We start from the raw sequence: 25,890 nt of genomic DNA, 5'->3' as shown, positions 1-25,890 counted from the left end.
TAGGGTTACAATAAACTACAGTCTTTTATTTATTTATTTTTTTTGAAACTTTCATTTTACTGGTTGCATGGACGTCTACAGTGGCGTAGCTAAGGTGGGGGGGGGAGGAGGGGGAGAAAGTGAAAATCATATGAGTGTTTTTTTTTACGTTAAAAATTAAATGTTACGCAAAATGTAGGGGCCCCCAAAGAGGTCAAGCCCCCGGGCCCCCAAACGATGGAAAATTCCTAGCTACGCCCCTGGACGTCTATTCCATTCCATTTTTGTCTTATTTATTATCTACCATCTTCAATGTTCTTAACAACGCCTGTTCCGACACCTAAATTTGCTAAGGTCTCCCCTGTTCCAACACGACCGTTGCCTCGGGCACTGCTGGTGACAGACGTAATGGGATGTTGATGTGAGTTAGTGAAACTCGTCTGCTGGGCGTGTGACCTTACAAGATCATTGTTCGTGAGGTTGTTATCAAAGGCGTCATTACAAAGTAACAAAAATAACACCTTTTTTAAAGACACCTCATTGCTCTAGATTTATAAATAATAGATTGAGTCTTTAGATTTGATATTGGTATCAATTGTCTCTATGCTATCTTGTTTAACAGGGCCTGATTTAAGTATGTAGAGGCCAGGGGCAAGAATTTTGTGGAAGCCCCTACATTCTTTGGAAAGCTTTATAAAAGATCCACTTATGAATAAATCTACTTATATCTATATATATATATATCTACTTATATTTAAAAGCATGCTGTTTAAAAGAAAGAAAGAAATACTTGTACATTTCTAATCACTTTCTCTTGTTACAACTACTAGCGCCCCTGCCCTCCCTTAAATCCGGCCCTGCTTTTTTTAAATTTTAAATACGAATACCAACTGTTCAAATTATCTGCTCTGGTCACTTCTATATAAGTCCCGTTTCAAAATTTCTTGGTATCTCATCCGGTCGTGTTTCGCGTCTGTTATTTCGCGCCGACGTGAGTTATCCTCTCTTGCGTCTGTCACTTGTTTGTCAACTTGGCGCGAGAGACTTTGTTAAATCAACAAAACATTGGAGAAGGGTTGTTGTGGCAGGGGGGTCATTAGCGGAGGGGAGAGTGGGTGTACCACAGGACATCTCGGACCTTCACTTAGTACACACGTGACAGTGGTTTCTATGTGCTTTGGATTAACTGGTCTTGATCTTAACAATTAGATAGCTGTAAGTACATTCTTTCAGTCTTGACACACAGTGACATCGACTTTTCTCTGGAACGTATCCCTAATGGTTTATATATATATATATATATATATATATATATATATATATATATATATAAATAATTTTACCATTGTTTCTGAAATATATTATTTATTTTAGAAATAAGTTTACGTAGTGATTTTGAAAGCAGTTGTTTTAACAAGCGGGAATATTAGCACATAACAGTATCTTATATGCATCTTAGTCCTATGTAGTTTTTATTCTGGATTCGCATTATCAAAACAACATATAATATTAGATCAATACATGTTATTTATAGACCCACTAATAATATTTTCTCTATTAAATGTTATTCGTTATATAGATTGTACATCTGTTAGTGTTGACATTTTATTTAGGTCTGCACAGTGACACATTGCTAGGATAATTTTATCACTCCATCAGGTAGACAGTAGGACACATAGGTGACCTCGTTTTGATCAAGTCATTTATCAAAATATGTTTTTGGTTACGATAACATACCAAATAATAAGATAACAAAGTAGTGCAAAGATTAAAACATCCTCTCTCTCTCTCTCTCTCTCTCTCTCTCTCTCTCTCTCTCTCTCTCTTTCTTTTCAAAAAATATATATTATCTCTATGTTTATAACTTACAAAAAAGGGTTTCACAAAACTTTCGTACGAAATTTAAAACAATCAAAAATGGTATTCAATAGTTACTTAGAAACAAAATATATTCAGTTTACAAATAGGACAGGAAACGCTGGCCTTTGAGTAATATTTGGCTAGGGTTGATACATCATCTATTTCTGTACAGTAAAATTTGTAGTTTCTGCAAAGTCTGCGCAAAGTAAAATGAGGCTTGTTTTATATTTTTTGTACAATTTTTTTCAAATAATAGCAATAATAATAATAATAATAATAATAACAACAATATTGTTCTAATGTGACTGTGATTTCTTCCGGTTTCATTTATTGGCCAGGTTTGTAAATGTTAGCCTCAAAACAAAACGATTCAATTCTTCGCGTTGTTGAGGCCAGGGCCCTAGACTAGAACTTTGTGTATTCTGAAGTACAGTAATTGTGAAAATGTTTGTTAACATTTATAGATCTACGATCTATATACAGGCCAATGTATTAGCACTCTTCCATAAAATGCCTGCTGTTTTGTTTGACTTTAATGTCTCATAGTCTTTTTGTTTGACTTAAATGTGTCTCAATGTCTCATAGTCTTTTTGTTTGACTTAAATGTGTCTCGATGTCTCATACTCTTTTTGTTTGACTTAAATTGTCTCAATGTCTCATAGTCTTTTTGTTTGACTTAAATGTGTCTCGATGTCTCATACTCTTTTTGTTTGACTTAAATTGTCTCAATGTCTCATAGTCTTTTTGTTTGACTTAAATGTGTCTCGATGTCTCATACTCTTTTTGTTTGACTTAAATTGTCTCAATGTCTCATAGTCTTTTTGTTTGACTTAAATGTGTCTCAATGTCTCATGGTCTAACTGCTCACAATTCTTCATTTCAAGAGTTTCATTGACATCCTTCATGTCTAACGGATTCTAAAACAATCGTAGAACCGCTATAAGAATGAGCGTCTTGAAAACGAGACAAAAGCAGCCTTAAAGAAATTAACCACCGGCCACTTGAGATCAGAAGCCTCCCTGGACTTTTAACACTTCAAAGATCAACACTATGATTTTAATTGTTGCTAAAGTTCCATTCCAAAACTTTCCCCAAGCTACATGCACATCAGAAAGAAGATTACTATCTTGCCTTGCAGTTTGGCACAAGAACACAAAGTTAAACAGCCTGATACAGGACCTAAGAGCTCTTCGCAGACCTGCCTTCTTTCGTTGTTATAATCTTTGTTCTTCAATATAGTGGATGTATGTACATTTCCTGAATAAGTTGGTACTTTTCAAATTGTGGTACACTTACCACTGGTGGTACTTCAAGTCGTGCTAAGTGGTGCTCGTGTGGTCCCCCATTTTCCACGAATTAATGTCTCAATCTTTCCGTTAGTCCACTTTATATATTTATACATATCTAAGTTTATCGCTAGACTCTAGACTCTAGAGGAGAATATAAAAAAGGAAACTTTTGGTTTCTAATTATTTCCCCTTAGTTAAGAAAAGTCGAGGAATGAAAATGGTTTTTTGTCAGTCATTTCTTCAGTTGGAGTGTGTAAGATCTGTGAGCAGTTTTAACTGTGCAGTGTTAGGTATAGTGCGAAGTATATTGCTAATAGTGCTAGGTATAGTGCCACGTGTAGTGCTAGGTATAGTTATAGTGCTAAGTGTAGTTATAGTGCTAAGTGTAGTAACATTTGCAGACTGGTTGTAATGATCAATAGTAATAGTAACTTCAGTGTCACTTACATCTAGATCAGTCTCACAATGTCTGTCGTCCGTTTCTAGTTGTTTTTAAATCAAACGTGCCGTGTCAGTGGTTACGGTTTCACTATCAAATATGCGACGTGCTCGAGCAATGAATTTTGATTTCATATCAACATTCCATTTTGAAACTTGATTTTTGCTTTTCGTAAAAATGAACATCAAATCAAAACATTCACATGGCCCAAATCTGATCGCGTTGCAATAAGGGTAATGTCTCTGAACTATACTTTTATTTCCACTTGCATTAGTAGCCTACTAAGGTTAACCCTTCCAGACCTTGAAATCTATGGGGCAGATGATAGTAAGGTCATCTGTGTCTATGGTCGACGCTCAACGAGGGTGTCATGTGGCCAGCCCAACAACCAACCGAGTTAGCTCCAGATCAAACGTTAGAGAAGGCCTCAACACTGACCTGTGACGTCGCAACCTGAGGGCAGTTTAGACCAATAGCTCGTTAGCACGCCCCAGGTCTAACATCACGATTGGTCTCGGTCAGCTGGACTCATGGGCATCGTTAAAATCCAGAATCAGATGACAGGGTTTCGAACTCAAGACACATCGTTTCGGAAGTCCAGCGCTCTACCACTCAGCCACCACGTAATTTACTAATTGCATACATTTCCTTTGAGTTAGAAAGAAATTATTCCCATTAATATAAGCTGAACATTTCGCTTCTAATATTTGCCAACGATAAATGTAAATGGTTTAATATTAATAGATCAAATATGTTTTAAAACTACTGCATCACTAAGAGTTCGTTATAAGAAGGCTTATAAGTTCTAAGTACAGCTCTAAGTGTATTCGTGTTAAATTTACTGTTAAGAATAGTGCTCAGTGTATTATTATTATTAATAATAATAATAATCTTTATTGTCCATATGGAAATTTGTCTTACAATTTGTGCATTACACCAAACAAAAAACATTATAACTATAAGAAACCAAAGTGTACATTCACACCAGACTCACTCATAATTTACATGTGACAAAGTTTCTATCAGATTGTTCTTATTTAATGATTTGATTGCCAGGGGAACAAAAGAGTGCTTGTGTCTGTTTGTCTTTGCTATCGGTGTCTTGTATCTCTTTTGTGATGGTAAAATCATTACATAATTCGAAATATTCAGTAAAATGCTAACTATAGTGCTACTGCTAAGTAGAGGCCGTATAATGCTGAACGTACAGCTAAATTAAGTGTTAATTACAGTGCTAAGTCTAGATCTACTGTTCAAGTCAGGACATGCTAGCTTGTTACTGTGCTGCTCCTGCAGGTGTTTTAACCATCAGAAGTCCGGAGTCAAAACAGTTGTTTGACCTGGACATATACAAATGCCCATCACTGGACATGTCAATAAACAAAGATAGCCACTGTGTACTGAGAACACAACCATTGGCTGGTTCTTGCTGCGTCGAGTTAACAGTTGAATCGAAAGTCAAAGGTCAGGGGAAAAAAACGGAAGCAACAACTTGACTTGCCGAGTGCCATGCGCGAGAAACTACAGCCAGACCTGGACATCTCTGGTATATTTAGATCTAGATTATGATAAACCTTAGACTCCAGCTTGAACCTCGTGAGAAACCTACAAGACAAATCTAGGTCACAGTGCCGGATTTAAGCAAGCCGAGGCCTTGAGTAGTATTGTTGGGGAGGCTCCTACCATCTTTTTAGACTACAATGAAAATATAATAAGCCTTATTAATGGTCGAGTAATTAAACATTAAAAGAACTTGTACATTTATTCTTATTTTCCTTCTGTTTTTATTCATATCTATCTAGTATGCATGTTTTAACTCTTTCTCTCCGTAATTATTTTTCTCCTTCCGATAGTATTATTCGTTTTACTTATTTGTATTTTACTATCCTGTTAAGATTTAACTTCACTAACTTTTTCTTTATTATCAGAAAATGTTTTATTTGGTATTGAATTCTAGGAGAATGCCTGCTCCTTTTTACACAACACAAATTAAAGTTTATAAATACAAAAAAAAAAAAACAACAACAATTTAAGTCAAATCAACGTTGGCATCGTCAAAGAGATCTAGATCACATTGGCCCATGACCGAGATCTAGATCACATTGGCCCATGACCGAGATCTAGATCACATTGGCCCATGACCATGGGCGTAGCCAGGAATTTTTTTCGGGGGGGGGGGGATTTTTTTCTCTCCCCTCCCCCCACCCCCATCCCCCCCCCCCGCGAATTTTTTTTTATATGTATTTATGTGTGTGTGTGTGTGTACATAATCTTTATTGCATTCTGACCATTCATTCTTTCGGAAGACGTTTATTGTGCCCTAGAATAGGTTCTTCCATGAGTTAGTGGAAAAATTGTAGATTCCCCGCCAATATTAGCAAGGGGGTCTGGGTGAGCGCTAGGAGCTCCCCCATCGCGGGGCGAAGCCCCGCCGCCAAGCACTATTGATATTGAAAGCCAACAAAATGCATATTCTGAGGTATCTACAGTGCATTTTCCTGTTATTAAAAAGTTATATTTCAAAAACCTAATGTGCTATTCTTACTGACTTAGACCCTTCCGCGCCGTTTGACGCATTTGACGTCAAGCTGTTTTCATAAAGTTGCCTGCCATTACTAGCAATGGGGTCTGGGGGAGCGCTAGGAGCTCCAGCGCGGGGCGAAGCCCCGCCGCCAAGCACTATTTCTGGTATTGAAAACCAACAAAATGCATATTCTGAGGTATCTACAGTGCATTTTCCTGCTATTAAAAAGTTTTATTTCAAAAACCTAATGTGTTATTCTTACTGACTTAGACCCTCCTACGCCGTTCGGAGCATTTGACGTCAAGCTGTTTCCATAAAAATCTGTCACTGGTAATGTCTAAAGCCTCTTCCCACCTGCCATGAGGACCTCAATGAATGAGTGGCGTCAAGTTGTACTAGGATATCATTGCAACTCTTCTTATGCGTAATTCATTTTGTCGGAGAACATGTCCCGCAAACCTCATGCGTCGCTCTCTCACAATCTTACTAAAGGGGTGTCTCCCAGTTCGGCATATGATTTCCTTGATTTAAACCCGATCTCTATAACTGACTCCTAAAATCTGTCTTAGCCATCTTTGTTGAGCCACATTTAGTGTTTTTCAATTTCGGCAGATGACTATTCACTGCAGTTTATTAATGGAGCCCCGCCACTGGTAAAAATGTGTAACCTCTCTTGAATACGCTCTTGGCATTAAGTGACTGTAGTTTGCTTTAGATTTTATATCGAAAAGAGAAGTTTTATCGTCAAAATCATCTGTTTGAGGTTTTCCACCTCAAAATGCTCTGTAAGGGGGATCTTAAACTCAAAACCATCTGGAGGGGTTTTAAACTTAAAAAAAAAACACCATCTGTAGAAGAGGGGTTTAAACTCAAAACCCCCGATTGGATTGGCTACGCTCAAATAATGTTAGTGCGTAATTTGCTTTTTTTTTTGTATTGAAGATGTATTTTTTAGCATCAAATAAATCTGAATGGGAGCTTAAACTCAAAACCCCTTTTGGCATCCTCATAGCATTTTGAGTGCGTACTTTGCTTTTTTTCTTCAATTGATGATGTATTTTTTATCCTCAAACCCCCCTGGCGGGAGGTTTAAACTCAAAACCCCTTTGGCTACGCTTATATATTTTAGAGTGAGTAATTTGCTTTTATTTATATTGAAGAGGTACTTTTTAGCTTCAAACTCCACTGGAGGGGAGTTTAAACTCAAAACCCCTTTGACTACATTCATAACATTTTGAGTGTATAATTTGCTTTTGTTTTTATTATTTATTTATATTGAAGAGGTATTTTTTACCTTCAAACCCCGCTGAAGTGGGGTTTAAACTCAAAACTAAGTCAAAACCCATTTAGCTACGCTCATAACATTTTGAGTGCGTAATTAGCTTTTTTTTTAAATTGAAGAGGGGGTTTATCGTAAATTTTGCAGGGGGGTTTAAAATCAAAATCTCCCTTAACTGTGCTCTTGGAATTAGGGGATTTTCGTTTGCATTTTTTTTGTTTTGTTTTATAGAAGTGGGGGAGTTAAGTGCAAAAACTCAAAACCCCTGGTAGGGGTTTTTAAACTCGAACCCCTCTTGGTAGGGGGTTTTAAACTCAAAACCCCATTGGTTGTGCTGGGGCAAGTGATGGTTTAGTATTAAAATCTCACCTAAAATAAACAAAATCAAAGCAAAAAATCATTCACTAAATTCCGATCCCCTCCCCAGGGGGGGATTTCATTTCTGGTTCAAACCCCCCCCCCCTGGCTACGCCCATGACCGAGATCTAGATCACATTGGCCCATGACCGAGATATAGATCCCATTGGCCCATGACCGAGATATAGATCCCATTGGCCCATGACCGAGATATAGATCCCATTGGCCCTGGTGTCTTGACAGTAGACATTCGTATCGTAGATTTGTAGTGTAATACTGGTGTCTTGACAGTAGACATTCGTATCGTAGATTTGTAGTGTAATACTGGTGTCTTGACAGTAGACATTCGTATAGTAGATTTGTAGCGTAATACTGGTGTCTTGACAGTAGACATTCATATCGTAGATTTGTAGCGTAATACTGGTGTCTTGACAGTAGACGTTCATGTAGAAGAGATCTACTAGCATTACAAACCGGTTACGCCCGTTGATTTGTTCCAGCCTCTCCTTCCAATAAACGAGCCGCATTTCAACAATCCCCTAATATACTTTTTGAAAGTAAAGTTTTCATTCCAGACTTTACGATCAATAGAGCAGATAATGTAAAGCTCAGCTGTTTCTTGTTTAAAGGTTAACGAGGGTGTCATGTGGCCAGCACTGTGTCACGTACCCATTAGAGTTGGGTGGACTCACGGGCGTTCTGAAAATTCAGAGATTCAGAAACTCAGTCTTTGCCGAGATTCATAAATCCAGTCTTGGCCGAGATTCAGAAACCCAGTCTTTGCCGAGATTCAGAAACCCAGTCTTTGCCGAGATTCAGAAACCCAGTCTTTACCGAGATTCAGAAACCCAGTCTTTGCCGACATTCAGAAATCCAGTATTTGCCGAGATTCAGAAACCCAGTCTTTGCCTAAATTCAGAAACCCAGTTTTTGCCGAGATTCAGAAACCCAGTCTTTGCTGAGATTCGAACTTATGATCCCCCGGTTCGGACGCCAAGCGCTTTTTAAAACATATCGATCCGTAAGAAGATAGCAACATAAAGCCGACAGACTACCTGATTCAATGTTTTCTGTCTTAAAGTCTTTTGCAAATGTTCAAATATGTAAACAGAAGTCCCGAATTATGCGTGACAGTCCCGCTTTGGACCGTTTGTCACATTTTTCATAAAATGTCCCGGCTGGACGTCCAACGTCCCTCTTTCAAACACAAAAAATCGATCAACGTCACGCTTTTATTTTGAAATTTTTCTTAATCTTTTGACTAATAACTTAAAAGTAAAAAACAATAGCAATAAAAAACACTCTTATAGCAGAAGAAATTACCTTACCTAACTCAAAAAATATAGAATCAACATTTTGTAAAATTAATACCACCTCAACATCCCTAATAATAGGCAGCATTTACAGACCACCAAATTCTAGTTTAGAATACATGCAGGAACTATGTAATCAGATTACGACACTTAAAGAGACAAATAAAAATGCAGTTTTTTGGATTATGGGTGATTTCAACCTACCTGATATAAATTGGAAAACACTAACCATAGATAAACACCAAAACCTTAAGGACATAAATGAGCTTTTCATAGAAACTTTACACAACCTAAGTTTAGATCAAATCATTAAAAAGCCAACTAGATTAAACAACACATTAGATCTCTTCTTAACCAACAGACCTGGATTAGTAGTTGATTATGATATTATCCCTGGTCTATCAGACCATGAGATCATAAAAATACACAGTCAGATAAAAGCAGTAGCCAATACAAAACCCAAAAGAAAAATCTTACTCTGGAATAAATGTAACCTAACACAACTACACCAAGCTGCATTAAACTTTCAACAAACATTCTTATTAGAAAAAGACATTAACCAACCAGTTGACGACCTCTGGAATTTCATTAAAAACCATCTTAAAAGCATTATAGAAAATCAAATACCAACTAAATACACATCAAACAAAATAAATAAATGCTGGTTTAATAATAGACTAAAGAAGCTTTGTAAACAGAAGGAAAACCTATATAGAAAATTTAAAGAAACTAATGCAGAAAGAGTTTACAAAAAGTATATAAAAATTAAACACTTAACCCAAAAAGTAAGCAGACAGCTGCAGAGTGAATACATAAACAATGTAATATCTAAAGACAACAACAAAAACCTATGGTCATACATTAAGTCTAAGAAAATGGAAACAACAGGCGTAGCGCCATTAAAAGATGAACATAACATAATACATAATGATAATGAAACTAAAGCAAACATTCTAAACAAATACTTTGCATCAGCATTCTCAGCCCCAGGAGACAAAGACATATTACTGAATTTGAACCAAATAGACAACATAGAAAATATAGTAGTACAAGAAAATGGAATTCAAAAACTATTAGCCAACACCAAACCAAATAAAGCTTCTGGACCTGATGGTATTCCAGCTAGATTACTCAAAGAACTAAGTAATGAGCTAGCCCCAGTGTTCAAAATACTCTTTCAGGCTTCACTTAACCAGGGCAGAGTACCAAAGGACTGGAAAGAAGCTAATGTCACCCCCCTATTTAAAAAAGGAGAAAAATCTGACCCAGGAAACTACAGACCAGTATCACTTACCAGCATCACATGTAAAATCCTAGAACACATAATATGTAGCAACATCATAAACCACTTAGACAAACATAATGTCCTCACACCATACCAACATGGCTTTAGGAAATATAGATCATGTGAAACACAACTAATAGGACTAATTGATGATTTTTCAAAAGGTTTAGATAATAGTGAACAAATAGATGCTATCTTACTAGATTTTTCTAAGGCTTTTGACAAAGTTCACCACCATAGTTTGCTTAAAAAATTAAAATATTTCGGCATTAATGGTCCACTGCATCAGTGGATTAAAGACTTTTTGATAGGGAGAGAACAAACTGTAATAATAAATGGCTCTAAATCAACACCGATAACAGTAAACTCAGGTGTACCTCAAGGAACAGTCTTGGGTCCACTACTATTTTTAATTTACATAAATGATTTACCAAATTGCATTAGTTCAGGAACAAAAGTCAGATTATTTGCAGACGATTGCATAATATATAGAACAATAAAAACAACACAAGACACAGATATTTTACAAAGAGAATTAGATGAATTACAGAAATGGGAATCAAATTGGAGCATGTCTTTCCACCCAGAAAAATGTCAGTTGTTAAGAGTAACAAAAAAACTAAAACAAATTAATTCCACTTATCTTATTCATGGCAAACCAGTAACACAGACTAAAAACGCAAAATACCTAGGTGTTATAATAAATGAAAAACTGTCATGGAATCCACATATTGATGAAACTACAAAAAAATCAAACAAAGCATTAGGATTTATTAAAAGAAATTTCTATAAATCAAATAAGAACATAAAACTAAAATGTTATTTAACCTTGGTTAGGCCAATAATAGAATATGCATCCTCTGTTTGGGACCCCTCAACTCAAGAAAACATTAAGAAACTAGAACAGACACAAAATAGAGCAGTGCGATTCATAACAAACGAATATTCACATTTGACTAGAGTAACACCTTTAGTAAAATCACTAAATTTAGAAAGCCTTCAGGACAGAAGGCTCAAAAGTAAAGTAGCAATCATACATAAAACACTGAACCATAATCTTCAAATACAAAAACAAAATTTAATAAAATACTCTGAAAGACACAAAGATAAAGGCACATTCCTCGTCCCATATGCTAGGACAAATTTGTACAAATACTCCTTCTTCCCTAGTGCTATAAGAGCATGGAATGGGTTGCCTGAGCTAGCCAGGAAAACCAGTGACTTGGCAGAATTTAAGTCATTGGTTAATATGCATGACTAAATGCATGACGCGTAGGACGTAATCATCTTCTTTTTTGAAGTAACGTCTGTATTATATAAGATAAGATAAGTACCGCCTGGAGGCGTTTTTTCTTGATCCTCATTTCAATGTTCGCTGCTTAGCTCCTGTGTTAAAGACATGGGTAGTGCTATTACTTTGCAGCATCCTGCCTTCTTCTCAGAGACTGATGTTAGCCCTTTTTCTTTCGACTTTTGACGTGTTGTCGTTCCGCATGTTTCTCGCTGATACTATAAATCAATTCTTGTATATAGTATTCATTCGCATTTAAATACATCTTTGATAGGTACATTCTTAGCCGCCAAAGGTTCTTTTGCCTATCATATTAACATATATCAATTAATGGACACACTGACTGAAATTACTTAAAATGTATGTCCTAAAATACATATGTACAAATAGGTCTACCAAATATAAAGCTATCGTTACTAAATGTTTGGTCGCCATATAACGGTGGTTAGGTCTGAAGACTTTGGTTGAGAGACTATTTAAATTATATCTTGCTTTGAAATAATTTTTCTTTCACAAGAGAAGTGTCCCACAATAATCAAAAGCTTCTTTGAAAACCCGTGTTCCGAATTGTGTCTGTATGTTCACACAACATTTCAGCAATATTCCATACAGAAGTTCTGTTTCTTGAAGGACAGAATGTCAGAGCTCTTGAAGTGTCTTCTGTCATTAGCGAATTGGTTCAGAGATGTACGAAAAGAAGCTTGAAAACTTGATAAGGATCATCCTCCAAAAGTACGCCTGGTTGGTTATAAAAAGTGATGTAGCAGCGACAGTCGTAAACTTTTAAGAAAATTGTGCCGAGTATTTCAGAGTTAGTAGGGGCTTATTTGACAGGTTAATGCTTTCAGATAGATCGCACAGAAAGAGGTTCTATTTTGGAAAACGCTTCAGAAAGCTTGAAATTACTAAAATTATTGTGTGTCTACATTGCGTGTGTGTAGGGCCTATATTGTGTGTGCAAATTGCATGTGTGTATATTGTGTGTGTACATTGCGTGTGTGTATATTTGTGTGTGCACATTGCGTGTGTGTATATTGTGTGTGTACATTGCGTGTGTGTATATTGTGTGTGTACATTGCGTGTGTGTATATTGTGTGTGTACATTGCGTGTGTTTATATTGTGTGTGTACATTGCGTGTGTGTATATTGTGTGTGTACATTGCGTGTGTGTACATTGCGTGTGTGTACATTCTGATGTATTGCACTAACGCCTAAGTTGTTGGAAGCTAAATACCTAGGTTGGGTTGGCCCTATTGAGGATGCTTCTGAATTTATCCTTTTGCTATAGGCACCTTACATTTTATAGGAAAAACTTAAAAAACAAAAAAACACAACTTTTGGCTGTTCAACCGAGCACATTACACCCTTTTTGGCCACAGACAAAGTGAAACATTGGCCCATGATCCCAAACTCTCGATAGACTTTATTTTCTTTTGATAAAAACATTTTCTCGCCTGTCAGACATCAGAGTCTACATGTAGACCTACATCTTAAAAATACAAAAGAAAAATAAAGTGACTAAATGCAAAACAAATGACCCACTGGGCCGACACAGAGACGGAGAGAGGACCGACACGGAGATAGACACAGGGCCGACACAGAGACGGACAGAGGACCGACACAGAGACAGACACAGGGCCGACACAGAGATGGACAGAGGACCGACAAAGAGACAGACACAGGGCCGACACAGAGACAGATTTATTGTATTTCATTCCTTGAAGTGGAGATGGATAAAAGAAAATTTATCACAAGTCTAAAACCCTGACCTTATCACTGGAAGTGTTTCATTTTACACTCCGCCATGACCGTGATACCAGTGGTGTCAGTTACCACGGATCCTGGTTGTGACCAACACCAATATAGATGGCCGGTCAGATTGAGCACACACTACACAGACCACTAGACTCTGGCTGACCGACATTCTGAGAGAACGCCTTTTAAAACGTTCAGAGAACAGTGAGAGGAGAGGAGAGAGAGAAAATAAATATTTAAAAAATAATACTTAAAAAAAAAAAAGCTTTTATTGAGTGAAAATGCATCCAACTATTTTAAAAATCAACCAACCAATGTTATTATTTTTTACAAAGCTTATATCAACCCACCCTGTCGGTCTGTCTGTCTGTGTGGGTTATACACGTTAGTTCTTTGACACCCAATCTTGAAAATCAAGGTAAAAATTTGAACCATTATTTCTATACCTGACAACATATGAATCAATTTTTAAAAAATCAGTTAATAAATAATATATAAAACTTTATTTAAAAAAAAATATAAGCTCGAATGTAGGGACTAGCTTTATATGAACATTCATTTAAACTAGGTGTATATATTAATGCAAACTAGAAAATTGTGTTTAAAGTTTATTTTCTTCTTCATTATATTCTTAAAGCTTTGCTGGAGCCCTAGTTAATAAATAACTTTTAATTCTGTATTATGTTTTGTTTTTATTCATAAATAAGCAATATGGAGTGTTTGTCTATATCATAATGTTTGTGTTTCACAGTGAAATCAATCTGATCAGGTTATACAGAGATGTATGCGCTGTCAACTAGGCAGTACTTGACACTGACATTTGGTAAGTACTAGACACTGACATTTGGTAAGTACTAATTTAAAAAAAACTGCTATATAATATCTCACAGGGGTCGGTTTCAATTTCAGAACACTAAATTTAATATTTCGTTCTTGATATAAACAAAAACTGTCGTGAAGATAAAATGCTCTGGTTCACTAAATCACTATTATTATAGCATTCAATATTGGTTGAATTACGTTGAAAACTCTAATTGAGAAACTTTTGAACAAGTTTTTAGTGTCATGCCTTTCTTTCATGTCGAATATTGTGATAGAAACTTTAGGCTTTCTAAAAATAAATATAAAAATACATTTTAGTCTTCAATATTTTTTTAAAATGTTAAATTAAGCAAAATTACTGTTGAATAATAACGTATAATAATCATAATCTTTATTATCCATTCTAATTGGCTATAAGTTTAGTACATGTCTAAATAAACAAAGACAACCTTATGACAACAATCATCTTCTTTTTTGAAGTAACGTCTGTATTATATAAGACGATTAAAGCTTACAAATGTTTGTTTCAAATATAAGTTTTTCCTTAATTGAGTTTGTCTTTATTTCTCTATTTAACTCTTTCTCTCTCTCTCTCTCTCTCTCTCTCTCTCTCTCTATCTGTCTCTCTCTCTCTCTCTCTCTCTCTCTCTCTCTCTCTTAATGGTCAGATAAGCCGATTACATTGTCAATTATCCTAGTATTTTAAAATGACCAAATCTATTTTTCATTTCGTGTACCTATTAATACAACTACGTTAAAATGTTTCTCCCAGTTCTGTATGCCATGGCCACTGGAAAACCTGTTGACCAATTGTTAGACAGAGCCAACAACAGCTCCGGACACAATCACTTTGGTGAACTGGTTACAACAACAGAGTTTAATACACACGATGAAAGATTAGACGATGAAACTGAAAAGTCAGATTACTGGGAATGGTTTGAGAACGATTTAGAGGAAGACAATGTTGAACAGAACAGTAGTCATTGGGAAACATTCGAAGAGAAACAAAGACCGCATGAGGAGTCACTGCAAGGAAGAATAGAATCCTCAACACGCAATGTTTACGAAGACGAAAGCTTGCAAGCACAAAAACGTAGCGAAGTCCCTTCCAGCAATGTTCTAAATGAGAATACTTTGCCGATCGTGAAAAAGAGTGACCCTTCCATAGAAGAACAAAGTCACGTGAGCGATGTGCTGTCCAATGACAATATATACAATGAAAGCACTTTAGTCCTAAGTGATGATGATGATCAGAAAATCATACTAGGTGAGAAAAAGGACAATGACACTGCCTCGCAGGCTATTCACCCGACACATGTTACTACTAGTGATCATCGACAGACTACATCTTACGCTCTAAACAATCGCCCGCTTCCGAATAGGCAGGACTGGGCAGCTCATGACGCTATGCCTGAGAGTAGACAAGAAGTGGATTTAGTTACGCCAAATGACGGTATCAGAGATCATGAATTAGTCTCTAATGAGCACAATCTGGACGATGTAACCAATGATGGTAGCAGAAGTGACATCTTTCAGGACCATGATGAACGAAGACATTTTGACGAAACTAGAACTAGTGTTCGTAGCAACACATTCCTAGGCAACGCTACATCCCCAGCTGTGGCACCAAGCACACATGATCAAGTAACTACAAGAACTACATCGGAGGCTCGTATGTTTATCCCTTTGACCGAGTCTCGTCTTGAAGCAGTAAACGAAGACGTCAGTGAACCCAGGCATAGCTCTACCTCTCCACCACCATCAGATGCTTTAGGGCGTTCCACGAGCATTGATTTTTCTTATAATAAAACTAGCCCTGTTGAAGAAAGCTCTCCAGATTTTTCAGCCATGTTGGCTACAGTTACAAACCGCCCATCTACTGCACTCTTTATAGAAACAACACTGCCAGTGTTTGATGAAGCTACAACTCAAGAGACCCTGATTGAGGCTACAAGGGAAACAACTACGCTTGAAATTAAAAAAGAGCACCTTGACATGAATAAAACAGAAGCCGATTTCTCTCCCTTCTCTAATTTCTCAAATGACAACTTTGCTAATAACTCAGAGGTCATGATGTCAACAAGCACTGTCAAGCGGCCTACTGACATTCTAACTTCCTTGCCAAGCACAACGTCATCACATCTTGATACAACAACACAGCCAACCTTTGAAGAACAAGGCAGTTCAAATCCTTTGACTACAGAGAAACTTTTAAAACCAACATCTCCCACAGCCACAGATTTAACTACGCATGCAGAAATAAGTTTTGAGGATACTTCCGAAGAAAAAATATTAGATACTTATCCCACAACAGCCTCATGGGCAACTACATCAGTTTCACCAGCATTAACAGTAACAACTTATACAACATCAAGAGTCTTGTTGACAGAGACTTTTTCAACACAGCCACTGACAGATTTATTTACACCTGACAGTTTCCAAAAGTTCTCTTCAAGTTCATCAAAAACCACAGCTTTTAGTGACTTCAGCAGTAACACTCCATCTCAAGCAACCTCCACCACAGCATCCACAACCACAGTGACCAGTCAGTTACCCACAACAATGATCTCAACAGAAGGCCATACTGCTGAGTCCACAACCGTCCAGTCTGGAAATTGTACTTCTGGGTTAGACCTTAATGGACAAGACCAGACATCTAAAGGTAACTAAAATTTCAATTCTTTATTTTTGCTTGCAAAATTCTACATTATTTTCTGTTACTGAATGACAACCATTGATGCACACATATCGCTTACTTTGTTGGCTTTATGTCAGAATAGAAACAAGGTCGGCCTTAGGTATTTGGAAACCCTTAGGCAAAATGAATTGGCTAGCCCCAAATCCAAATGAAACAGAAAAAAAAACAACAAATGAAGACAAAAATATGCAAGAAATTAAAAATCTTCCTGTATCTATATCTAAATCAACAAATGCGTTAAATTCAAATTGTGTAACTTTTGCAATATTCACAAAGTGTTTCGAAAGCTTCTTAAACATATTGAGGTCTCTGCTTATTATTTAGCTCCTTTAAACTCCTTAATTTTTTTTTTAAAATATACTTTTACAGAGTTACCTGCAACTTATTTGATACTGGAACTGGACATCACTTCAACATTCTTCTGCAGTAACAAAGACAAAATGAAGAAAGAGATCAATCGCATTATGAGCAATGACACTGTCAGTATACACATTGATCAGGTAAGTAGATAGTCCTCTGAAGAAATAGAATGCTATTGTTTATTATCCTGATTACCCTTTGCACAGTAAGAGTTAAATTCTACTTTACAGCTATTGTTGTGTAGGTCTCCATTTAGTGCATTTTCCTTATCAACTAGTTAACCCTTTTCACACCACTTGTGATGTTTTTCAGATTCAACTTTTTGAGATCACGTCTGACTCACATCAGCTTCAAGTCAACCTGTATTTACTTAATAAGACAATGCTTTATGACCATGAACTGACCATTCTTTGTGCTCGAATTTTACAGAATGCCATTGGATCGAATTACAATTTTGTAATTTTGAATAGGGTGAGTGGTCAAAATTAAACTCTTAGAGCAAAAGATGTCCATAGGGCTAATCTTTCCTGTACTGTAGCTTACAAGTTTTTAAATTATTTTTTAGATTTGTTTTTTTTTTAAATGGTGTTTCTGATACTTCAAACTCAGCCAGTGTAATAGTAAAATCTTTTGCTTTTGTAAAAAATGTTTGTAAACTGTTATACATGTTTTAGATGTCCCTTGAGAGTTGAAAATAGTTTTTTTCTTAGTCCAAATCTCCTGCTAGACAAAGAGGGATGGCAGCTAGCAGGGTTTGAACCCAGGACCATTGAGAAGTCTGAATGATAGCCAGGATGCATACCCCATGACCAGGCAGCCATTCTGTCACACCTTATATGTATTTGTCCCAGTTTATTGTGTAACAATAATACATTAAATTTTTATCTCTAGGAATAGTTCTATTTACATTTTTATCTCTAGGAATTGTTCTATTTACATTTTAAATTTTTGTTTTTACACAATTTGGCCAGTTTCTTTCACTTTTTGATCTTTGCAATTTCCATAATAATGTCTTTGTTTATTTAATTATTTTGCTCCATTTAACATCAATTACTTATAGATTATTTCTAAATTGCTTAATTGCTAATACTCTGCAATAAAACTTGTTGGATACCATTTCTTTACAATTTATAATAAATAAAAAACTGTCATGAAATCCCCATATTGATGGAACTATCAAAAAATCAAACAAAGCATTAGGGTTTATTAAAAGAAATTTCTACAAATCAAATAAGAACATAAAACTAAAATGTTATTTAACCTTGGTTAGGCCAATAATAAAACACGCATCCTCAGTTTGGGACCCCTCAACTCAAGAAAACATTAAGAAACTGGAACAGACACAAAATAGAGCAGTGAGATTCATAACAAACAAATATTCACATTTGACTTGAGTAACACCTTTAGTTAAATCACTAAATTTAGAAAGCCTTCAGGATAGAAGACTTAAAAGTAAAGTAGCAATTATACATAAAACACTGAACCATAATCTTCAAATACAAAAACAAAATTTAATAAAATACTCAGAAAGACACAGAGATAAGGGCACATTCCTCATCCCATATGCTAGGACAAATTTGTACAAACACTCCTTCTTCCCTAGTGCTTTTAGAGCATGGAATGGGTTACCTGAGCTAGCCAGGAAAACCAGTGACTTGGAAGAATTTAAGTCATTGGTTAATATGCATGACTGAATGCATGACGTGTAGGACGTAATCAACTTCTTTTTTGAAGTAACGTCTGTATTATATAAGATAAGATAATTACAGTACAATAGTCAAAATGTTAATACATCTATTCCTAGGAATAACAATCCATTATTGTTACACCATAAACTATATTAACAATAGCCTACACAATGAAAAAAACATTGGTCTACTTTGTATTATAGATTATTCATATTTTCATGTTTCAATTTTGATAGCTTGTAAATATACTTTAAAAGTATGATTCATCTTAACATATGCTATATTGTATACTATATATTTTAAGAATCTGTTTACTTATAATACTTTATCATGTATGTAACTTTATGAATGTTTTTTTTGTAAAATGTTTTACATGTTTCGGATGTTCCTTCAGAGCTGAAGATAATTTACTTCATAGTTCAAACCTCCCGCAGGATGATGGGGGATGGGAGGGGGCAGGGTTTGAACCCAGGACCATTGATAAATCTGAACAACATAGATGAGAACATTAATATTTAATTTAGAGGACAGTATGAGTATTCCCTCAGTCAAAGTTGATAAAAAACGCAGCAATTTTAGTGTGTGAGACTAAGTAACTGTCTAGTTCATATAATAATATAGATACTAGACAAACTTTTTAAAGTAAAAGAAAATGACTAGGAAACAGGCATACACTTATTTGTCTACATTGCTAAATTCTTATCCACACAGTTAAAAACAGTTATTATCAAAGATGATTCTAATGAAGCTTTGACATCTGCATCTCAAGACTCCAACCTTCTGAATGATCCAGGTGTGACTGTGGCCATAGTACTAGCAGTTGTAGGAGTCTGTTGCTGTGCAGGTCTTATCACTCTACAGGTAAAAATGTAGCATCGACATGAAAGATATAAATGAATGCTTGTGTTTGGGAAGTCTTCAACTTGGTCTTTGCATTGGCTTAACAATAGGCCTAAATCTGTAAATAAGTAAAGTTCCCCTTTTAGAACTTCCAATCTATGGGGCAGATGATGCAAAGGTCATTTGTTTCTGTGGCCCATGGTTGACGAGGTCATCATGTGGCCAGCACAATGACCAACCACTTTACTTTTCCCTGACTAATGTTAGGTAGCCATTAGAGCTGGGTGGACTCAGAGGCATCCAAATATCCTGAAACTCAAAATCAGAGTCTTCACCAGGATTCGAACCCGGGACCCCCGATTCAGAAACTAAGTGCTTTATATGCTCCGTACAGTGTCTCCATTTATTTGTATGTTGTAGAATACATGTATCATAAATCAGTCAACCTAATATACATAATCTATTAAATGTAATTTGCAACTATGTTTCAATTTTTTTCAGATCTTTGTTCGGCGTCGTCACAAGGACCAATTTGGTATGAAGCCAAATTTAAGACGATCAGTCAGTTGGAGCTCTGATTCTATCCGCCTGTCCTCCATCAACAAGTCCAGACCAAACAGCGGCTTATTTAACCCTGGCCTTGACATCACAGATTCAGTGAGTCCTTACATAATTTTATGTGTAAATGTACACAAACCTAATTTTAGCACTCTCTTAGATATTTCTTCAGAATTGAAGATTGGCAAGGGATAGGTGTGGGCAGGTTTAAACCCAGACTGTCGAGATGACAATCCAGAGATCTTACAATACGACTAGGCAGCCATGTTAGTAACATGTGGCCCAATCCATTAAGATTATTATCTTATCATCCATTATTATCTTGTATTTCTTCTTATTTACATAGTTTCAGTTTGTAAAAATTTTTTTGTTTTTTTCTTTAAAGCTTGAGCCAAGTCGCCCCTTAAACTATACACAGTTGTCCAATTATTGCTGCAATGAAAAAAAAATTGAGGAAGAGTTTAGCGTAAGTCAACTTTTGAATTTGGTCATCTACATATTGCTAAACCCTAAACATGATCCTAATGATTGTAGTTAATTTGTCTGAAGTTTTACATCATTTTTTGTTTACTCTAACCTAGATGCTTCCATGCAGCATGCCACGACTTTCAGTTGTTCCGAATGGTGATGAAGATAAAAATAGATATGCTAATATATTGCCATGTAAGTTAATTGGAATAGATATATACAATTGACCTATAAGTTAATTATGTATAATATATAAGAGAGAACTTTTTTATTGCTTAGAAATCAAACAAAAGCCTGCTTTAAAAGCTCCACATGCATTTTTATAAGTTTTGGGAATGAAATCCTAGTCCAAATATCCTTCAGGGTGGGAGAGAGAGAAGCAAGGGACCAAACTCAGGATCAGCCCTAAGGGTGATAGGACATGCTGTTAAATATTGTTGTGCTGGCCACATGACATGACATCACTATGAACAGATTGGATGGCTGCCTGGTCGTGCGGTTTGCGCGCTGGACTGTCGTTCGGATTTATCGATGGTCCCGGGTTCAAACTCTGCCCGCTCCCATCCCCCGTCGTCCTGTAGGAGATTTGGACTAGGAAGTAAACTATCTTCAATTCTGAAGGAACATCCGAAAAAATGTAAAACAAACATTTTTACAGATTACCTTTACATCATCTGACCTATAGATTGCAAGATATGAAAGAAGGGCTTTCCTTTTTTTTATTGTATATTTTAATTATTAAAAAGAAAGTCTCATACAAAATGTAAGTAAGCCCTAAAAATAATAAAAAAAATACACTTTGAAATTAAGGCTAATTAGACTTGGGGAGTATTTTATTTTTTTTACATTATGATGTGTATGTAGTAAAACACAAAATTTTAATTCCTTAAGTTAATGATGATATTCCTTGTTTTATGCACTTTTTCAAGATGCACATACCAGAGTGGACTTGCTTCAAGAGAGTGGACATGGAGGGACTTATATCAATGCTAACTATGTTACAGTAAGTAGGGGAAACTCTTGTATACTGCAGCATTACTGCTTTCTGAAATGTGTCAGCAATTTAATATTTAGATTTCCAAGTAAATTGTTATTTTGCAAATTCTAAAACTCAATATTAACAATATAGCTATAATTTTTATTCATTATTTTTTTAATTACATTTACAGATTAGATTTTTAATTATTTTTTTCATTCTACTCTTTATTTTTTATTTATAAATCCTAGAGAAAGGAAAGATGTGAAATAAAAGACTTCATATCTTTTGTAGCAAAAATGTCACTTTTAAGTTTTTACCTAACCAGTCCTCCTGGCAATACTCTAGGAGTTTTGAAAAGAGGCTAGCCACATAGTGAAGCAAGTAGACAGGCAAAGAAACTCAGATCTAATGCAAACCAAGCTGAATCAGGCTCAACCTATTCCCTAATTTAAACCACAGCAATGTGGAAGTATATAGAAAATGAGATTGTACTTTTATGCATAAAGTTTTTGCTCATCTTCATTAATAAAGAGGCACTTTTATATTTATGGGTCCAACATTTTTTATGCACATTAATTTTTCATTTGAACAGGGTCCGAACAATCAATGCCAATACTATATAGCAACTCAAGCACCCATTGATAAAACATTGACAGATTTTTGGACCATGGTTTGGCAACAGAACTCCAAGGCTATTGTCATGTTAACACAGTTAGAAGAAGATGGACAGGTAACATAGCATCATATCATATTCTCATCACAGAAGAAATCTGTTGGCCAATATTTATAACAGGCAACTTTATATACTGTATTATTATTTTTTTTTACTTTGGTATAACTTATATCCTGGCTACTATATTAAAATGTTTCTTCTGAATGATCTTTGTAATAAGTTAGACCCTTTACAATTTGCTTACCAAAAGGGTAAAGGTGTAGACGATGCCATCCTAAATATTTTAAACTGTGTCTACAAACATCTGGACTTACCGAACACTTATGTAAGATTGCTCTTTAGGTTGCAGATTAGTCCATACATAATACTATGGGCTAATGAATTTTTGACCCAGAGAGCTCAGAGGGTTAGGGTAAACAATGTTATATCTAATGAACGCATAGTTAACACAGGGGCGCCCCAGGGGGCTGTGACATCGCCATTGTGGTTCATTTTGTACACCAATGATTTTCAATCCGATAGTTCTTGTTGCTCCTTCACAAAATTCGCTGATGATGCGGCTCTTCTTGCCCTGCTCTCAGAGAGCTCAGACGTAAATGAGTATTTCAAAGAATTAGAACACATTGAAGAATACTGTAAAGATAATTTTTTATTATTAAATGTAAAAAAAAACAAAGAAATGATAATCGATTTTCGTAGGGACAAGAAGGAAAATGATATTGTTTCTGTAGCTGGAGATACTATTGAAATTGTGCAAACCTTTAAATACCTTGGTACTATCCTAGACAATAAACTAAATTTTACTGCAAATACTGATTATATCAGCAAAAAAGGGCAGCAAAGATTACGACTACTAAGAAAACTGTCCTCGTTTAATGTTATCGAAAAGGTCTTGGCTATGTTTTATCACGCTCACATCTGCAATATTTTAAGTTTCAATATCACTGCCTGGTATGGCAATCTGAGCATTAAAAATAAAAATAAACTTAATAGAATCCTAAATGCTGCTGGCAAAATCATTGGCAAAAAACAAACCCCATTTGGGCAGTTGTTTGAGACAAACATCTATAAAAAAGCTAACAAGATCCTTGAAATAAAGAATCACCCTTTGTGTCAGGATTTTGTGATTTTACCATCACAAAAGAGATACAAGACACCGATAGCAAAGACAAACAGACACAAACACTCTTTTGTTCCCCTGGCAATCAAATCATTAAATAAGAACAATCTGGTATAAACTTTGTCACATGTAAATTATGAGTGAGTCTGGTGTGAATGTACACTTTGGTTTCTTATAATGTTTTTTGTTTGGTGTAATGCACAAATTGTAAGACAAATTTCCTTACGGATAATAAAGATTATTATTATTATTATTATTATCATGTTTTGTTTGTTTTGGATGTGGAAGAAAGGTGTCAGGAAAAGTTGCAGATTTTAGATGCTCAGCAAACAAAACTCAGGCTTAAGTAAATTCTTGAGCTAATATTTTCAGAACCTGAACTTGAGTTCTTCACTTCAGCATCTTAGAAGCTTATCACTCAGCCCCAAATGCCACAAGGGTTTAGTAACATTATGGGACAATGTCTAGGCTTACCGGGGTATATCTTTTTTGCTCTAATAATTTTTATATGTGTTTCTATTTTAGTTACCTGAGTGCCTATTCTAGACCAAGTATAGGGCCTATGACTTCAACTGCTATTTGTGTGCAATTATACATAAAACACTGAACAATAATTTTTAAATACAAAACCTAATAAAATACTCAGAAAGACAAAGATAAAGTCCTTGTTCCATATGCTAGGTCATGAGTGTATGTGCTATTGGAGCATGAAATAGGTTGTTTAAGACAGCCAAGAAAACCAATGACTTGGCAGAGTTTAAGTCATTGATTAACATGCATGACTAGATTGACCCTAGGGACACGCATAGGACCTAATTATCATCTTTTTTTAAATAACTTCTATATTTTATAAGATAAGATATTTTGTATGTATGTCTATTTCAGACCAAGTATAAGCTTCTACTGTAATGTTGTTTTTATCTATTCTAGACCAAGTATAAGATTTATACTGTAATATTATGTGTATCTATTCTAGACCAAGTATAAGACTTATACTGTAATATTGTGTGTATCTATTCTAAACCAAGTATAAGACTTATACTGTAATATTGTGTGTATCTATTCTAGACCAAGTATAAGACTTATACTGTAATATTGTGTGTATCTATTCTAAACCAAGTATAAGACTTATACTGTAATATTGTGTGTATCTATTCTAGACCAAGTGTGTCTTATACTGGCCAGAACTTGTTGGTAAAAGTGCTGCAATAAAAATTGGTGACTTTCTTATTGAGTTAAAACAGAAAGATGTCCACCAAGAATATATTATCTCCAAACTTGAAGTCCAACATCTAAGGGTAGGTACTTGTTTACAATTCCTGGTATATAAACAGAAGTCAGCGGAAGCTTGTGCTATACAACTGATGATTTGGAAGTATGGCCAAATATTATAGTTAGCTAGTTCTGAAATGTTGGAAGACTAGGAAATACAAATTAAAATCAGAATAAAGACAAATGTGCACATAATATCCCATTATTCTAGTGTTGAGTAACTGTCACATAATTGCTAAGTCAATAATTAAAAGAATGGCTCCCTGGTCTTGTGGTAAGCACTTTCAATGTCCTGACGGTCCGAAATCAAATTCTGATCCAACCCAGCCCCCACTATCTCCTGCCATCCTGCAGCAAAATATAATAATCTTCAATTCTAAATAAAGAAACATAAAAGAAACAAAAAAGAATAACAGGAATCATTCCATTACAGAACAATCTGTGTATTACTATATTTTATTTATTGTGGTAGACAGATACAGATTTTAAAATAAAAGATACATGTAAAGAGCATTAATGTTTTTTAATATGGATTTGTTAGAAAATATTTATTAGTGTTTTGTGAAATATTTCCACAGAAAATAGAGAAAAGAGAAGTTTACCATTTTTGGTATACTTGCTGGCCATCCCATGGACTACCTGAGCCTATTTCACTAGTTAAGCTTGTCTTGGACACAAGGCCAAAGTATGAAGGTGGCTCAGGACCTTTAATAGTACATTGCAGGTACTTTTCTTGATTAATTATATACTTTTAGTGAAATGACAATAGGAAACTACAAACTTAATCATTAGAGTATATCACTCAGTATGCATATTCATGTGTCAATCTAGTCATGCATGTTAATCAGTGACTTAAACATTGCTAAGTCTTTGGTTATCCTGGCTGATTCAGGCAATCCATTACATGCTGAAATGGCCCTAGGAAAGGGGAAGAAGGAGCACTTGGATGAATCAGTCCTAGCATATGGAACAAGAAATGTGCCTTTATTTTTGTGTCTTTATGAGTATTTTATTAGGTTTTGTTTTTGTATTTCTAAATTA

General features: G+C 35.5%; 1 protein-coding gene across 6 annotated transcripts in view; it reads left to right on the top strand.

The window, feature by feature from the left end:
* Positions 1-986: 986 nt before the first annotated feature.
* The window catches only part of LOC106060588 (tyrosine-protein phosphatase 1-like), a 28,180-nt gene continuing 3,276 nt past the window's right edge, over positions 987-25,890 (top strand). The window contains exons 1-13 of one of the 6 annotated variants that reach the window (XM_056022180.1): positions 987-1,194; positions 14,123-14,194; positions 14,966-16,855; positions 17,261-17,391; positions 17,564-17,722; positions 19,651-19,800; positions 20,281-20,436; positions 20,723-20,803; positions 20,919-21,000; positions 21,735-21,808; positions 22,377-22,514; positions 24,738-24,875; positions 25,428-25,573. In XM_056022180.1, coding sequence (XP_055878155.1) covers positions 14,152-14,194; positions 14,966-16,855; positions 17,261-17,391; positions 17,564-17,722; positions 19,651-19,800; positions 20,281-20,436; positions 20,723-20,803; positions 20,919-21,000; positions 21,735-21,808; positions 22,377-22,514; positions 24,738-24,875; positions 25,428-25,573 — 3,188 coding nt within the window. In that variant the 5' untranslated portion in view covers positions 987-1,194; positions 14,123-14,151. Of the gene's footprint in view, positions 1,195-1,241; positions 1,261-3,269; positions 3,419-13,690; positions 13,790-14,122; positions 14,219-14,965; positions 16,856-17,260; positions 17,392-17,563; positions 17,723-19,650; positions 19,801-20,280; positions 20,437-20,722; positions 20,804-20,918; positions 21,001-21,734; positions 21,809-22,376; positions 22,515-24,737; positions 24,876-25,427; positions 25,574-25,890 lie in introns of those variants that run through there. The other 5 variants (XM_056022166.1, XM_056022174.1, XM_056022167.1 and 2 more) reach the window with 5 other exon arrangements.

The sequence above is a fragment of the Biomphalaria glabrata genome, chromosome 1, assembly GCF_947242115.1.
Source record: "Biomphalaria glabrata chromosome 1, xgBioGlab47.1, whole genome shotgun sequence".
In the NCBI taxonomy this organism is placed as follows: domain Eukaryota; kingdom Metazoa; phylum Mollusca; class Gastropoda; family Planorbidae; genus Biomphalaria; species Biomphalaria glabrata.
This window is presented reverse-complemented; position numbering and strand designations above follow the sequence as displayed.